Raw genomic sequence first — 18,428 nt, 5'->3', positions numbered from 1 at the left:
AGCCAAGAATGTTTTTTTGCGTTTTTTTATTTATTTTTATCTTTTTTTAAATGTCATCTCGCAATTTCAGCCATTTGGCTCCTGGTCTTGTTCCAGAAACCCATTTGCTCTCCTGCATTTGTCCCCATCAGATTTCACCTCATAATGGATATTGCAAAGTGTGTGCGCGCGTGCGTGCGTGTTTTCTCAGACCATTTTGTGGCTGCATTAACAATATGATGATGTAATTACAAACACTATTACGGTGTTATTGGAGGTGTAAAACGTCTGTCCATCGGGGTGACAAAAGCCCTTGTCCTTTTTTTTATAATGAGGAAAATTCAGTTCTTGCTCAGCTGAAAATGCCTGGGACTCACAAGGGCCCGCCATGCCACCAGTAGATGGTAATTGTAATGAAGAAGACAATCTGTGTCATCATGACCTTACAAAGGCTGCCATTCGTGCTTAATTGTGCTTGCAGATAGCAATATGTCAAATCTACATTTAACCCCAAATATTGTCCAGTGAATAGATGTGTAAGGCCCTAAAAGTTTAGAAAATGGCAATGTGCTGTCCCCCTTTCTACTTTATGGTAGTTCAAATACTTCATCTGTAGATGGAGACACCGGTATTGTTTTATTCATTGTTTTCAAATGTAAATGTTTTTGTAAATATCCTGGATGTGTGGGTCAGATCATAAGCTGTGCAGTGCAGGGCCTCACTAGTCTCACCCGCCGCATTGAGACCTGTCTGATCCTGAAAACCAGTTGAAACGAGTCTGACCCCCCGACTGACCCCGTGATGGGCCAACAGGTTTCATCTGGTAGTTAAAGAAACTCCTCATCAATCTCATCCCTAAAAACCTCATTTGTGCCTTGGTGACAAAAGCGGCTCAACAAGAAAATTACACATTTCCGTCTAAAAGGGAAAAAAAAGTGAAAATCTTTTTTCATTCGCAAATATGTTATTATTATTATTATTTTTTTTTTGTCAAGCAACGTGCCGCACGACACTTTGCCGCCGAAGCATAAATCAGGTTTAAGCCTTAAACAGCCCCGATGATGAGGAGTGGGTTTATTGTGTTGGGGGGGGGGGGGGGGAAGGGGGAGGGGGGGTTTGTGCACATCTCGCCGAGCAAACCCTGCGTGGTGTTACTAAGATACTCGTCTTTGTTAGACCTCCACAATGGGGGCCTGGATATTTATTTCAAATCTCCTGAACATGCAAACATTTTTCCCAGGCCTTCTTTCGGGCCGGGGCCAGCCGGAGAATATAAAGTGGTGTTTACATACCTTCCTTTAAGGTCACAATGTCTCCCTAAAGCCTGCCGGTTACAATGTCCATTACCATGGCAACATATTAGTTTGAGTCGGGAATTTAGCGGGGGAAAGAAAAAGTGAGCTGTCCTGGATTTGTCTTTTTTGTAATACCCCCCCCCCCCCCCAATCCTCGTCTGGGTTTTTCAAACTAAGTGATCGGCTCCGAGACTCGTTTTCTTTTAGCCAGATTCTTCAACGACATGAACCCTAGCATCCCTATTCGGGGACCAACATTCCGCAAAAATAGCAGATTGTATAAGCTCACAGCTGCATCGCAACTTGTAGATCTGCTGTTTTTGGCAAAGAGATTCCATGAGCCAGATTCTTCAACGACATGAACCCTAGCATCCCTATTCTGGGACCAACATTCCGGCAAAAACAGCAGATTGTATAAGCTCACAACTGCGTCGCAACATGTAGATCTGGTGCTGTTTTTGGCGAAGAGATTCCATGGAGAGAGGAAAGATTTGCAGACCGAGTATAGAGCCATGGGGGACCCCGGTCAACTAAGTATATAGGGTTTAAGTGTTTAATTATAAAGCATGACATCCTGTCTCTTACCTCTCTAGATTTGGCTCCATGTATATACTGTAAGTCTGTGGTTAGGCTTAATTGTTTCTGTTAAGACCCACCCGTCTGTACAATGTTCAGTAGATTCAAACAGGCCAGTGGTTTTGCGCTGACCGGTGGTGACTGTCTTGGCGGTACTTGGACATAACCCTTATGCTTGACAAAACTCAGGTGACAGTCATTTTATGCTTTGAAGACTTATCAGTCTGACACCTCGCCGTAATCAGAACAAGCTGCCGTCACTGTAGGATGCAAATAAAGCTCTGCAAACATCAAAAGTGCTGAAGCTACTTCCCCCCCCCCCCCTTTTAAATCTCTGTGTGTTGTCGTGAGTCATGACTAGTGAAATGGCCGTGGGTGCTGGAGGAGAGACGCTCATTTCAAAGTAAAAAAAACACTGTTAGTGAAGTATGATTTTCTTGTTTTTTGGAGGGAGGCTTACTTTTTACGATTTGTTTTTGGCCTTTTTTTTATGCCTTTATTCGATAGGACAGTAGACTGACAGGAAATGGGGAGAGAGACAGGGAATGACATGTGGCAAAGGTCGTCCGGATCGGGAATCGAACCGGTGACGCCAGCAGGCATCATAGCCTAGTATGTGGTATGCGCCTTGACCACCAGGCCAGCGGGCGCCCCACCCCCCTGCAAATTTTGACAATACGACGTGATGCGGATGGTTTGCCATGCCGGCCATGTCGTTGGGCTCTTATTAAGGAGTCTTATTAAGCGTCTTTAGAAGTTTATTCTGCAAGCTTTTTACAGGGGAGTGCCCCCTCTTCCTCTGCTTTCTGTCTGCAACACGGCCACTGCCCTGTGGCCCGCGCTGGTTGAAGGATACACTAATAAGGTCCCCGGGCATCTGGTGTGTCTTTAGCAGAGGGCAGTTTTTGCTATCGCTGGGGGAGTGAGAAGGACCCTGACCCCCCCCCCCCATCCCACACGCCCCTGACAGTTAGCAGAAGGATGAGCCGCGGGCCGATCTCTTGCCGCTGCCCGTTGACCTTCTAAGGATTGATGGTGGCCGCTACGAAGCTCCCGTGTTCTCTCTCTCTCTCTTCCTCTTGTAAACTCGTTCTCTTTGTCTGTCTCATTCTGTGGCTGCCTCTCTCTCTCTCTCTCTCTCTCTCTCTCTCTCTCGCTGCCCCCCCCACCCCCCAATCACAAAGTACAGCGCTGCACCATCTCGGTGTCCTCTCTTACCGTCACACGCAGTAGCGCAGTGACACGCGGCTTCCAGAGAATGTAACTCTCTACGGGCTTCATACTCCGGCGAAGCATCAAGGACACGGCCCGCAAAGCCCCCCCCCCCCCTCCCCCCGTGCTTTGCTAGTTTTCCCACAACGCTAGTAGCCAGAAGAGGGATGGCACCTCCGTCGTTGTGTGAGGCCCTTCAGTGGTCGTGTATTTATATATGAGTAGGGTTGATGATTTGGATTATCATGTCATATATCCCGTCTGTGTTTAGTGTGATTCACACCCTGATTGTTTGTCTTTTCTAGGGCTGTCTAATCGCGATTATCTTTCATAATCGTCATAATCGTTTCCATGTTGAAAAATTTTCATATATTTTTTTTAAAAGTCAACAATATAATAGTGGAAATAGCAGATCTACAAGCTCACAACGCGAAGCGATGTGAGCTTGTAGATCGGCTATTTCCACTATCAATCTTATTTTTTAAGTATAACGTTGTCAAATATGTCAGTAGTTTTTTGTATATTTAGGTTATGTGTCATATCTACCATGTGCAACTTAAAAGCCAAACAGAAATGTAATTGTCAATGGCAAAAACACAATTACCGATAAATCGTTTATTTGCAATTATTTGAGTGACCATGAATCGTCATGTAAAATGTCATAATCGTGACAGCCCTAGTCTTTTCTCCCCCCATAATAACTGGTTTCTTGGAAGTCTTTCTCCAGTCTGGTCGTCAACTGGCCCCATGCTCCACACGGTGTGAGGATCAGGTCTCTCTAGTCTGGTCATCAACTGGCCCCATGCTCCACCACGGTGTGAGGATCAGGTCTCTCCAGTCTGGTCGTCAACTGGCCCCATGCTCCACACGGTGTGAGGATCAGGTCTCTCTAGTCTGGTCGTCAACTGGCCCCATGCTCCACCACGGTGTGAGGATCAGGTCTCTCCAGTCTGGTCATCAACTGGCCCCATGCTCCACCACGGTGTGAGGATCAGGTCTCTCTAGTCTGGTCATCAACTGGCCCCATGCTCCACCACGGTGTGAGGATCAGGTCTCTCTAGTCTGGTGGTCAACTGGCCCCATGCTCCACCACGGTGTGAGGATCAGGTCTCTCCAGTCTGGTCGTCAACTGGCCCCATGCTCCACACGGTGTGAGGATCAGGTCTCTCTAGTCTGGTCGTCAACTGGCCCCATGCTCCACACGGTGTGAGGATCAGGTCTCTCCAGTCTGGTCGTCAACTGGCCCCATGCTCCACCACGGTGTGAGGATCAGGTCTCTCCAGTCTGGTCATCAACTGGCCCCATGCTCCACCACGGTGTGAGGATCAGGTCTCTCTAGTCTGGTCGTCAACTGGCCCCATGCTCCACACGGTGTGAGGATCAGGTCTCTCTAGTCTGGTCGTCAACTGGCCCCATGCTCCACCACGGTGTGAGGATCAGGTCTCTCCAGTCTGGTCATCAACTGGCCCCATGCTCCACACGGTGTGAGGATCAGGTCTCTCTAGTCTGGTCGTCAACTGGCCCCATGCTCCACCACGGTGTGAGGATCAGGTCTCTCTAGTCTGGTCATCAACTGGCCCCATGCTCCACCACGGTGTGAGGATCAGGTCTCTCCAGTCTGGTCGTCAACTGGCCCCATGCTCCACCACGGTGTGAGGATCAGGTCTCTCTAGTCTGGTCGTCAACTGGCCCCATGCTCCACCACGGTGTGAGGATCAGGTCTCTCTAGTCTGGTCATCAACTGGCCCCATGCTCCACCACGGTGTGAGGATCAGGTCTCTCTAGTCTGGTCGTCAACTGGCCCCATGCTCCACCACGGTGTGAGGATCAGGTCTCTCTAGTCTGGTCGTCAACTGGCCCCATGCTCCACCACGGTGTGAGGATCAGGTCTCTCTAGTCTGGTCGTCAACTGGCCCCATGCTCCACCACGGTGTGAGGATCAGGGGGATGCTGAATATTTCAGAGCTAGCTATATTTAGAGGTAGTTACACATTTAGAATGGCAAGAATAGAAACCTTCAGCAGGGTGCTCTGAATGCCACGGTGCAGGTCTTTGTAATGTGGATATATTTGTCTGAAACGGAGAACAGTGTCTCATGTCGTCAACGGTGGCTCGGTTTGATTTGAGCCCGATTTAAAGCCTCGATCACATCCATGATCCATTGTGACTGCTTCATAGAACATTAACTAACATTAGCTAATGATGGAAGAAGGGAAAAAACTCTTTAGTTCTTTTTTTTTTTTTAGAATACAGGATAAATGGGGTAAAAACGGATGTATTGTGGACATACAATGACACACAGAGAAACGGTGTGGGGTAATGAAACCATCCAGGGTGTTCAGTTCACAGGGAAAAAAAAACATGTCTGACATGGCAGATTTTTTTTTTCTTCTTCTAGGTCCAGGGATGATAGTAAGGGAGGTGACAAGCATTGCCTTTGCCCTAAATGATCTGAATAGGTAATGATTTGAGCCTTATGAATGATTGAGAGAGCCGGGCCCTACAGGGAATACACCTTCAGCATGGCATGGGGCGGCTGCTTAAGGTGGACTGACTCGCTTGAGCGAACGCGCGCCACTGCCCGCGCCTTGCTCTCTTCCTGTGGCGTCCTTAAGAGAGAGCATATGGGATGTGGCTGAAGTCCCTGAAAGCATTCCGCTCTCTCTCTCTCTCTCTCTCTCTCTCTCTCTCTCTCTCTCTCTCTCTCTCTCTCTCTCTCTCTCTCTCTCGGGGATGAGAAGCGCTCAGACGTTGACTCCTCTCCTCCACCCCTTGCTCTATCTTCCTCTCTCTCCCTCTCTCTCTCGCCCCTTTTCTATCTCAGTTTCATTCCCTCTCGCCATCACTCCCAACCTCTCCCTTTCACCTTCTATGTCTCTGCCGGCGTCGGATGCTGTGACTGCAGCATCAGTCTGTGCAGGCGGTGTGTGTGTGCTGTTGCTGCACAAAGGATGCATGAGACGGACTGTGTATTCGACATCTGGGTCATGTTTGGGGCATATTTTGCATCTGTCCTGGTATGAGGAATTGAACGGTGCTGCTGTTGGCGGCTTTCCCTCAGACGTGTCATGTTGTAAGGTGGCAAACGCTCTCCTGAGCACAGAGCAGTTATACAGCTGCACGATAATGGTACTGTACGCTCAAGTCCTGCTTATTCCCCTCCTTAAACAGCTGAACCTCCCAGTGGTTGCAGTGTCCATCACGGCCACACTGGGGCACTCCAGACCCTGCCCTCTGTCTTTCTAGCTGTGCTAGAAATGTCGACATTCACTGAGGTTCCTGCAGAATGGCTCTGTGATAGGAGAGGCTGTATAGAGAGGATGCGGTGGCTCAGTAATTGGAAGAGGAGAGACACTGCTTTCTTTTTTTCTTTTTCTCTTTTGCTTACAAGCGAGGACCCACTTCTCAGAAGAAATTGTTCATATGAATGATTTCAGTAGATGCTTTGCGTGACAGTGGCACAAGAAAGCATGGTGGGGCTTTGATTTATTGTGTCAGGGGACTAACAGGGAAATGTATAAACCCCATCACAATTCATCTGTCAGACTCGAACCACTTCCATCCATTAAAGAGGCCTTCGTGTATAAAAGGTGGAGAACCTTCAAAGAGAGACCTCCTTCATGTATCTGTTAGCAAATACTGAACAGCATCGCAGCAAGTCCTTTATGTTAGCTGGCAACAAATTGCTCATATGTGCCTAATTTAGCCAGCGCTCCACCGGCACAGAGCCCCTATTAGAGCCCCCCCGAGAGCCTTGGTGGTACCCCGCCCCGGCGTGCATGAGAACGCCTATCCGTCTTACAGTGTGCTAGACAGCTTGGCTCTCCGGCGGGAGGGAAATGGACCCTGTGTGAACAGGTAGAGGAGGACTTTATTAACCACTCAGTGCTTTGTGACCCGGAAAACCCAAATTACCCCAAAACCCCTCTGGTCTGCATGGCCCGGGACACGGCCGTGTTAAAGGGACCTCCTAATCGGCCCCAGATGGGAGGCCTGCACTCAATCGCAAGACAGTAGCTAGCTGGCCCAGGTCCTGTACAGCAGCGCTCTTTTTTTCTTTAACCCTTCTTTTTAATTTCACCTCTACCACTACCGTCCCACCAGTCAGTCGAGACCTGCTTTATAGACGCCAATATGTGCATATAAAAGAGTTGTTTTACGCAGGAGTCCACGGCGAGCGTTTATGTTATGTTTGTGTGCTGTGAAATGGAGGTGATGCTGTTTTAATGTGAGAGAAGCTGGATTAAGAGGGTGATGTTTATAGAGCGGACTTGAGGTCTCGGGGTAGTACTGCTCGGCTCTCCCAGGCCCAGGCCTCTAGCAATGAGGCACTCATTCTGTGCGTTGAGCCTGAGTTTCGCTTAAGTCGTGTGCGGGAAAATAGCCGATCTAAATAAATCGGGCATTATGTTGCCGTGTGTAGTGTAAGACTGGAGCCCACAGATAATGTATTTCTTTGTGTGTTTGTTTGTCTGTTCCCATTTTCTCTCACAGGGCATTAGGTCACGCATTCTGGAAACATTTGTGATGCTCTTCCTGCTTGCGTTGCTGATCTTGGGCATAGTGTGGGTGGCGTCGGCGCTCATCGACAACGACGCAGCCAGCATGGCGTCGCTCTATGGTAGAGCCCTGTCTTCAACCTTTCTGACATGAAGTGCCATGTTTTTATTGTCTTGATTGTCAGTGTAATAACATTTAATTATGACACCTCATGAAAATAAAATATTTCCAAAACATTTTGATTGTCCATGATATGATACATAGTTGTTTTCCCACATCAAGACATTTTGTAATCATCATTAGACTCCTTCCCCAGTCAGAGTTCAGAGTTTGAATGAAAGTAGAATTACGGTATGTGCAGGATGTCATTTGTATTCAGAATCAGATGTAAATGTTTTAAAACAATTTATTTTAAACCTCTCTAACACGTATCCCAGTGTGCCAGTGATTACCCTCCTCTGTGCCAATGATGGCACCAGTGCTGGTTGCCGACCCCTGCTGTAGAGCATGGGTCTTCAGCAGGGTTACTACTACTACTATAGGGTTTTTAACCTCTTGAACCCCAGCATCCCTATTCTGGGGCGAAACATTCACTGAAAATAGCCGGTCTAGAAGCTGACAACGTGTCGTGCTGCGACGCATTGTCAGCTTGTAGATCTGCTATTTGCGGTGAAGAAGTTTGGTGTAGAGGCAAATGTCATGTTTACTTAGTAGTATTGAATGTTTATAAGTGGTTAATGTCTGGAAAGTACACATCAGCATGAATCCAAATAAACAAGATGATAGATAGCTTGATAGACGTGCTTGACAGCACTATGAAATCTATGTTAAAGTTTAATCTTAAACACAATTGTATACAATATGTAGTGGTGGGGTGTTCCTGCTTCATCTCTCTCTCAGCTAAAGGGCACTCACTACTTAGCCTGATAAACGTTGCAGACCCCTGTTGGACCCCTCCAATTTGGGTTTATATTATTTGATTTGATCAGATTTTTTTGCCCTTCATTATTATTTAAAGGAGTAGTTCACCCTAAAAAGTACTTATTTTCTATCAATTACACACCTTTGAAGCCCTGAGTTCATTTATGTTTGTCACATTCCTGACTGAGCCAATAATTTGATGTCCTTCCTGGAGTCTCCTATTGACCGATGACCCTGTCATCGAATTATTGGTTTAGGAATGCAACAAAAACAACACAAATCTCCATGAATTCAAGGCTTCATTTGGGTGTGTAATTGATTGAAAATAAGTTTTCTTTTTTTGTGAACTACTCCTTTAAGAGTGGAGTAATGCTTTGACACTTCTTTGTCACTTCTGTCTTAATTCGAAGTCTTTTGCCTCTCCAGATCTCTGGGAGTTCTACCTGCCATACCTCTACTCGTGTATCTCTCTGATGGGGGGACTGCTTCTACTGAGTAAGTACTCAACCCTGCACCAGGGTTTCTCAAAGTGGGTGACACGGCACTAGGGCACTAGACAATTATTACATAATCGTTGTCTATTATTTTTCATAATCGTCATAATCGTTTCCATGTTGAAAAATGTTCATATATTTAAAAAAAAAAGGTCAAAAATAGTGGAAATAGCAGATCTACAAGCTCACAACGCGTCCGTTGTGAGCTTGTAGATCTGCTATTTCCACTATCAATGTTCTTTTTTAAGTATAAAGTTGTCAAATATGTCAGTAATTTCTTTGTATATTTAGGTTATGTGTCATATCTACCATGTGCAACTTCAAAGCCTAAAAGCCAAACAGAAATGTCATTGTCAATGACAAAAACACAATTAAATCGTTAATCGCAATTATTTGAGTGATAATTAATCGTCATGTAAAATGTCATAATCGTGACAGCCCTACACGGCACCCTATGAGAGAGAGGGCGAGATCATTTAGCGACCTACAACCGGGTCGCGACGTGGTCGGTAGTTTTCAGCGACCGGGTCGCTAAATCGACCGACTGGGACGGTAAAACCACCGACCGGGACGCTAAAACCACCGACCGGGACGCTAAAACACCGACCGGGTCGCTAAATCGACCGACCGGGACGCTAAAACCACCGACCGGGACGTTAAAACCACCGACCGGGTCGCTAATTCCACCGACCGGGACGCTAATCCAGCGACCAGGTAGGTAAATCCACCGACCGGTGGTCGCTTCCACCGACCACCGGGCTACTAACCCTAACCCTAACCCTAAACCTAACCTCAGTAACCTTACCTCAGTTAGGCTAACCTGCCACGCAACCTCCCGACCGGGTCGCTAAATCACCGACCGCGTCGCTAAATCACTGACCGCGCCGCTAAAGCGAGCGACCGGGTCGCTAAATCGACCGACTGGGGCGCAAAATCTTCCGACCGGGTCACTAGATGTACCAACCGGGTCGCTAAATCTACCGACCTAAAACTGCAGGCAGGTCGGTAGATTTAGCGACCGGGTCGGTCGATTTAGCGGCGCGGTCGGTGATTTAGCGACCCGGTCGCTCGATTTAGCGACCCGGTCGCTCGATTTAGCGACCCGGTCGCTGAAAACTACCGACCACGTCGCGACCCGGTTGTAGGTCGCTAAATGATCTCGCTCCTACTGCCCTATGATGCAAGTCCAGGGGTGCCGCAAAGTAGTTTGAAGTGATATTGATTAATTCCAAATATTATCAGTTTAACCACTGGTCTCAGACCCTCTATAAATGAGATGCACTTTACTATCTACGCCAGGGGTCTTCAACAGGGGGTCCGGGACCCCTAGGGAGTCCTCAGAGTTACAACAGGGGGTCCCCCAAATCTTTGTGTGATAGAAACTTTTCTCCTTATTTATATTAACCACTTGAACCATAGCGTCCATATTCGGAGAACTTTAGCCAAAAATAGCAGATCTACAAGCTCTGCGCTGCGAGGCGTTGTGAGCTTGTAGATCGGCTATTTTAGGCAAAGAGCTTTGATGTAGAGGGGAAAAGGAGCAGACTAAGTACAGAATGAAAGGTCAAGTTTTATAAGTATCGACGGTTCAAGTGGTTAAATATCTGAAAACACAAATTGACCAAAATACACTGACGAATGTGCTGTCAAACAATGAAACTAAGAAATCTATGAGAAGGTTGTGGGGGTCCCTGCTTCATCTCTCTCTCAACAAAGGGGTCCTCGGCCTGAAAACGTTGAAGACCCCTGATCTACGCCAAATCTCTTCACAAAAAACAGCAGATCTACCACAATGCATCGCCTTACGACATGTTGTGAGCTTGTAGATCGGCTGTTTTGGGCTGATGTTCTCCCCAGAATAGGGATGCTGTGGTTCAAGTTGTTTCAATCTGTTCTAATGGAAACGCACACTGCAGCTTAGTGGGAAAGATTTACATATCTACGTACCATAATATGACATATGATTATAATATGACTTATTTAATAATGTATGCTCTAATTCAGGGGTGCCGTGGATGAAAAGGTTATTTACAGGAGTACCCTGAGCCAAAGAATGTTTGAGAACCACTGCCCTACACCCACTGATGGAATGTAATAATTTTTGATTGAGTGCATTGAAACCCCATTGCCTAGAGATATTGCAGCATCGCCATAGATCTTACTTGCAGCAGAACAACGTAACACATTTCCTCGTAATAAATATCGCCACGTCATGCTCATATTGTAGTAATAATGGCCCGGGTTCAGCGGTGACTCATCAACGTAACACATTTCCTTCTTGTAATAAATATATTGCCGTGTCATGCTGATATTGTAGTAATAATACTGGTCAAGGTTCAGCAGTGACTCATCTGTGTCTCCCCGTCTAGTGTGTACTCCCGTGGGCCTGTCCAGGATGTTCACCGTCATGGGCCAGCTACTGGTCAAGCCAACGGTGAGTAATCAATGAGAATGACATTTCATTTCTTTTCCGGTTTCTAAGAGATTAGGGATGGGATGGGGATGATATGAAAATTACAAGTCACTATTATTTTTGGCAAAAATAATTGCGATTAACGATATTATCACGGTAATCTAAACACATTGGTTGCCATTGACGCTATAACGCGTTCGTTGTTTTATTATAGACTGCGGTCTCCCGCACCTGGAGGGACTTTCCTGTAGGTTCTTTTGTCTGCCCAGACCAATGATAGCAAATTCATAAAAATTGATACAACTCGATTTCTACTCCCAGATTGTGCTTTCGTCAAATGAGCTTTTTTTCAACAGACCATAGCTGTTGCGGTTACAGTTTTTCTTTTCCGGGTGAAAGAAGAGAAGATCGTTGGATGTTACAAACGGCGTGTTTTTTTTTTTTTTTTGCGATAAACGATTAAAAAAACGGTTAACGTCCCATCCCTACTGGTGATACCGGTCGAAGTTTGCTAATGCTCCAGAGGTGGAGTATGATTATTTTGCTTTGTCTTGTCTCGGTTGGCCCATTAGCATGTTGTGCGGCGACACCAGGACTACTAATACATCACCGACTCATCCTCCCATCTGCCGTCGTCGTCCAGTCCCACTTTGGGCCTAATTATAACCCATTTCATTTCTACCCCTCCCTCCGCAGATCCTGGAGGACCTGGACGAGCAGATTTACTGCATCCATTTGCAGGAGGAAGCCCTTCAGAGGAGATTAAACGGTGCGTCTGTGGGAGACGTGTTAGCACATTACAGCCGAGTGGGAGGAGGAGGGGACGGAGGAGTGGGTGGGTGGGCAGGGTGGACTGCCCTGATGAGTGTGATGGAGCGCGCCGCACTGGCACACATTAGCAGTGACGAATCAGCTACACAAAAATGCCCATCTGCACACAGACACAGGGAAACACACACGCACAGTTACCACTACTGCCCGTAGTGTGTGTCTGTCTGTCTGTCTGTCTGTCTGTCTGTCTGTCTGTCTGTCTGTCTCTCTCTCTCTCTCTCTCTCTCTCTCTCTCTCTCTCTCTCTCTCTCCCTCCCCCCCTCCCCCCCATAAGTGTTGTCTAAGTAGGACAGCCATATTTTACATTTCAGAAGTTTTTAATAGTCCATTTAAGACCACTCAAAGTGCCACTGTCACTACTGGTGAAGTGATTGCCTCACTGAGATCATCAGGCCTATAATGGAATTGGTAGCCTGCACGGCACGCCTGGCTGTCAAAAAGGATGCCCAAACAGAACAGTCTCAATGGCCTTGCAGAGTTGGGGCACTTTTTTGTGCTATTCTCAATTAAAGCACAAAGGCAGAGTCTACAGAGAGCGTGCGTTTTGAGAAACAGTCGAGGTGTTATTATTTGTCGAACCTGCATTTCCTTTTCATCTTGCAGGCCTGCTTCAATCCCAAATTCCTTCTTTTGGCGTTGAACAATCCAACAGCGCAGGAAGTATTTGGGCCAGGGGCCAAAACATACTTTAATATTAACTCAAGCACGCAACCAAGTGTACAGATGCAAGCAAATGAAGAGGATGGGAGTCCTTTCACACCCGGGAGGTAAAGGAGATCTCCTGCTGATTAGCCCCATGTTATGGAACGCTACGCCGGCCTCCTCCCATAGACTGCCACCTAAGCGTAGGGTTACCTAGGGTGTGCGCCAAGCTGCCCCGCTTTGAACAACTATGACAAAATAATTGTAATCTGTTCCTTATCGGTCCTCGGGCACTTTTGATCTTTGCAAGGCACCGTGAGGTGAGAACAATAGCAGGCGGCCTCTGACATCTCCACCAGGGCACGTTGGCCAACCTACACCGAATGCTGTTAAATGGAGCAGGCTTCAGGGGGATAAAGAGGGGGGTAAAGGAGGATGTCGGTTGGTTGGAGTGTTTTAAAAACTTGTGCTTATCAGGCATGCCAAGAATGTTTTCTATATACATAATCATATGGATGTTCCCCAACAGCCACAGATTCTCTCTCTCACACACACACACACACACACACATCGGATAAACTGAGGGGGGACGGTGGGGGGGGAGGCTACAGTAGCTTTCCTCTTGATCTTCTGAGAGGTTTGAGAAGGCGGTGGTTCAGAAACAGTTCACAGGACACACTCCAGAAGCAAACAATGTTGCCCCCCTCTCGTCTCGCATCACCTGTGTTCCACCCTGCGTTCAGCGTCCTCTGGTACATCACACCCGTTCCCGTTCCCCACCGCTTTTTCATTTGCAGATGCGTGGCCCACTGAGCCGCATCGACTGATGTATCAAAGTTTATTTACACTTCTGGTCTCCCTCTCTCTCCCCGCGCAATTTCCAACCCGTAATGACTTTGTGGATTGGTTTATTTGCTGTAGACCGGCAGCTTGTGGCTTATCCTGGCTGACTGGCTGTGTGTGTTTGTTTACTCTGTCAGGTAGTGCAACTGGGCCAATGTGACATGGTGGGAGACACGCAGTGACACGCTCCTGACACTATCAGATAAGCAGCCGGTGCTTAACACACACACACACACACAGGGGGACGAAAGCTCTCATGTTTGACCTTGTCTGTATCGCATGTGCTTGAGAGAGTTTTGAGAGTGGCTCTTGTGACAGGTGATGTTATTAGATACAGATCGGAGCAGGTCTCGTCCTTTGTTCTCCCTGGCGGGACCTGAGCCTCATGTCATTGGGGCTCGGCTTGATCTTTAGCCCCCTCCACCAGGTGTCTCTGTCTACTAATGATTTGGGGCAGGTTGGCATACACACCGCAAACACGATTAACATGCTGATGCGGCGTTGTCAATACACGCGATGCACCTCTTGGCGGTGCAAACTATTACGCTGGGAAATTGCAGGATGGAATGCGATCAGACATGGATACCAAGGAAGACTGACTATGGAATTACTAAGTAATTAGCTGGGACAGTAACTTATTGTATGTATTGTTCATGTATGCGGATGGTACACTCACACACGTAGCACACACACTTGTCCATACTGTCCCCTTTTTGCTGTGCCGCTGTCAGTCTTGGCCCGGGACGGCTCCTTGGCCCCTCTGCTCCGATAGCAGAGTGCTCGTGTCCAGATGCTATGCGGCACGATGACCTTGCCAGCGCCGTCCCGCCGTTTCAGCATGGCGTTTAGCATAATTGCAGATGACGTAATCGCTGGACTGGCGGTGAAGGTTGGAGAGGATACGTTGAATTATTCCGGTCCTCTTGGCTGCCAGAAGCCTCACTCAGCATCTCTTACCTCGCCGTAACTCAGTCAGGTCTTTTTCACTGGCTGCTGCCAGCAGTAGAAATAAGTCTGGTCCATATATTTTACCTTTTTTGATTGGAAAGATGTCTGGTCCAGACGCCGCAGTTCGCTTGAGACACGTTCCTCTTCCTTCATAACAAGTAATGATATTGTTCTTTGTATTTAGGTTGAGCCCTCCTATTAGTCATGGGTATTAAAGAACGTGAATAATATTTGAGAAATGATTTATCTGTCCCGGGTGACAGGTGAGGCTGTGTTTGGATATGTTCTGCAGATAGGTGATAGATTAGTTCACTCGCGGCTGAGCAGACACGGCTCCCCCCCGGGGGGACTCGCTCGGTTCATCTCTTGGAGAGAGAGAGAGAGAACGCTGGTGAACTGCCCGTGACATTTCCTGTTGTATTGTGACGGCGTTTGCTCCGAGGGGTTTCAAACTTTCCCTTAGCTTAGATCCCCTACGACAGGTATCGGCGAGGGCACAGACAAACACCCCTCAACTCTCTCTTTTTCTCGCTCTCACTCTCTCTCTCTCTCTCTCTCTCTCTCTCTCTCTTTGCCTACTTAAACCTATCCAGACAGGGCGTGTCATAATAACAGAGAGGGAGAACAGGGGGTTTGATCAAAGTGATTGGTCCTTCACTCCTGTAACAAAGATGAAAGATGGTATTTTTATTGCATGCTGGTAACAGTGTAACACTGAACTAATTGGTCTTGATCTGCCAATCACCCCAGGGGATGCAAATGGATACTCTTCCAGTTTGGCTCCGAGGGGGCCCTTTTACGCTCTGTACGTCAAGGCTGGAAGGGAAACAGAGTGAAACGGATAAATTAGCCTTAAATGAGCTGGCCTTGCGGTTTTCCTGGAGAATCCCTTGCTGTCTTCTCCCAACCTGCCCAACCAGTCGTGGCATGCGCTAGACAGCTCCTGACACAGAGATTATTATACTTTTTTTTTTTTTTTTGCATGTTTGAGATCACATTGTTGTGTTCTGAACAGGATTACCTGTTTTGGCGGTATTTCTTAATAAAGAAAAAGAGGTCAAAACGGCATACAATCGGATGAGAGACACATTAGTTGTGTCAAGTGCCATCTGTTGAGGTTAGGCAATTACCATGACAAGTTGATGTCCTCTTAATTGTACCATTAAGGCACTGCCTCGCACTTTTCCAGGGACAAAAACAAAACCAAGAAGGCATCAACATGAGAAAGATAATATGTATACGGTACATTTTAACTGAACGACAGGCCACACCGGGTGGTACATAGACTGACCATGGTATATTTTGCCCTCATGATCCTGTTTTGACGTTTTCACAACTGAATCAACACGTTTCTTTGGATATTCTGGCAGATGCTTGGCAGATGTTTAAGTGAATAAGTGGTGCTTGAGTATGATAAGTGTTAAGATAACAACTGATCATGTCACTGAAAGTATAAACACCGGTTAAGACAATACAATGATTTATGTCCACAGGTTCATCCCTGCACATTTACAGTCGCAGAGGCTCCTCCGTTCACCAGCTCAACAAGGAGCTGGACAGTGTCAGAAATCAGAGAAATAAATTGGGTAAGTATTTGTACTCTGTGAGCGGCCCAATATATTTTCTCATAGGACCTTAAATAACCACCAAAACATATGCCAAGAAGCTTTGCTTTTTACATATTGCTGTCGGGCAGGCCCTTTCTCCCTTACGGTCTTAAGTTCTTAATTTGGACCAGGACCAAAACTGCCTGATAATTATTCTTTTCCATCCAGTTTGGGATATTATAAATGTGGCGCAGCGTGCGTGAGTCTTTTGGGGAGCAGGGGGGGTTGCGGGGCACAAAGGCACTTACGATATTGGACAGGATGCAAACTTTATATTGTGGCCAGCCTTTTAGTGATGTCATTAATTTAGCAGGGCAGTGCATATGAAGTGCACTTGGCAAACTTCTCTAGGAGGCAGGGAGGGCTGTGCGCTGAGATGCGAGTGGGTGCATGGTATTGAGTCGAGTCAAATGTGCGTCAGCGTCTGACTATAGACGTGTCCTTAAAATAAGATATTAAAGAGTAGAGGTGTAACGATACATTTTAACAGCGATACGATACGCATCATGATAAAGGTTGATGATACGATACATGGACGATATTGGTTAATTCATGGCAATACGATTCAGTGATTTAAAATCGATAAAGTAACTTAAGCTAATACATTTAGCATGGATAATGCAAGTTTTTTAAGGGAAACATTTAATATTGATTCTCTGGCAAATACATGGACATTGTATTTGAACACACATGACAAACCGCAACAAAACCGGCATGAACACAGAGAATACACACAATTATCGATAGACCACCAAGTGTAGCGATATGGAATGGAAAAGTAATTAAAGTAGTAGTTCACCCCCAAAATGACTTTTTTTCTATTGATTAGTCATGTCATGGAGAGTAGAGTTCAATAATATTTTTTGTTTTTTGTCGCATTCCTAAGACGAAAATGTGATAACAAGAATGGGGGTAAATTTACTCTAATCAATTTTTTGTCTTAGGAATGTGACAAAAACCAAAAAATATTATTGAACTCTACTCTCCATGGCATGACTAATCAATAGAAAAAAAATCATTTTGGGGGTGAACTACTCCTTTAAACCACTCTTTCTCTTTTTTCTTAAAATTGTTAAATACAACACACAAGTACTTAATATCGATACAATCGATTATTTGCAATGCAAAACAATACGATACAAAGTCAAACGATAACATATGTTGCTGTTTACATATCGATATACTTGTTGAAATTAAAAGCGATGCATTGATGCAGTTACTGGGGTCCGTTACACCACAATTATAGAGCCACCCACGGGTGAGGGTGTACGTGTGCCTTGCCTGCAAACAGATGACGTGCTACCGAAATAAGACTGGTTATCAGGTTAGAACAATCAAGATGTATACTGTAGATACAGCTTGACAGTTTCCCCTTTCTTTTGACTTGAGAACACAGAGGTACATCGGTGGCAATATCTCAGGTGTGCGAATATAAATCACAATATTAATTTCTTTGCACTTCCTTTTATGTAGGGTGCTATTATTGTTTCCACTAACTAAGGCTTGCGATAAGGATGGCTAATTAAAGAGGAAGGCTGTAACTTATGAAGAGCTGTGCACTAGATATTACCTGCAGGGGCCGATGAGAGGGGAGATTGTGTTCAGTGCACACACTCACGATGTGTTTTACCAAACCAAGTTGTACAAACTGTAAACAAAGCCCCAGGTGCCTGAGGTTTCAGTAGTCACCTTTCATCAGTATATTAATTAACCTATGTAAGGAAAATGATGTTTAGGCCGGAGATCAGCTCATGATTTAAATGTGGGGAATTGGATCCGTATTTGTATTGACTGGAGGAGTTGTCTATACAGTATGTGTTCCATCTGCCTGTCTCCTTTGTATTATTGTTTCATTTTAGTTTGTTTCTTTTTTTTCTAATTCAGTTTGTTTTAATTTGTTTTTAGAGGCGGTTTGCTAGTTTTTTTTTTTTTTTTAGTTTCCTTTTTTTCATACTTTGGGTTATTTCTCAGCTTCAGGATCCAAAAAGGTCAGAGTAAGTATAGAGGGTATGCGCAAGACATCATCATACCTGGAAATTATGTGGGTACTGAGTGGCAAAAAGCTACTTTCTGGCCTTGACAGCCCAAACAGAAAAGTCCTATCTGATTGCATTAAATGACATTGAACTCACTTTGCCACTCGATTTGCCATTCACTTCATGCATGC

General features: G+C 46.0%; 1 protein-coding gene across 2 annotated transcripts in view; it reads left to right on the top strand.

Moving 5' to 3' along the window:
- The window catches only part of lmbr1 (limb development membrane protein 1), a 73,153-nt gene that overhangs the window by 27,891 nt on the left and 26,834 nt on the right, over window positions 1-18,428 (top strand). For both annotated transcript variants that reach the window (XM_080752005.1, XM_080752006.1), the window contains 5 exons: window positions 7,557-7,683; window positions 8,910-8,978; window positions 11,347-11,411; window positions 12,087-12,159; window positions 16,148-16,240. In XM_080752005.1, coding sequence (XP_080608131.1) covers window positions 7,557-7,683; window positions 8,910-8,978; window positions 11,347-11,411; window positions 12,087-12,159; window positions 16,148-16,240 — 427 coding nt within the window. The remainder of the gene's footprint in view (window positions 1-7,556; window positions 7,684-8,909; window positions 8,979-11,346; window positions 11,412-12,086; window positions 12,160-16,147; window positions 16,241-18,428) is intronic.

The sequence above is a fragment of the Nannobrachium achirus genome (assembly GCF_963921795.1).
Source record: "Nannobrachium achirus genome assembly, chromosome: 21".
NCBI classification, from domain to species: domain Eukaryota; kingdom Metazoa; phylum Chordata; class Actinopteri; order Myctophiformes; family Myctophidae; genus Nannobrachium; species Nannobrachium achirus.
Note: the sequence above shows the minus strand (reverse complement) of the source record. Positions and strands in the feature narration are given on the sequence as shown.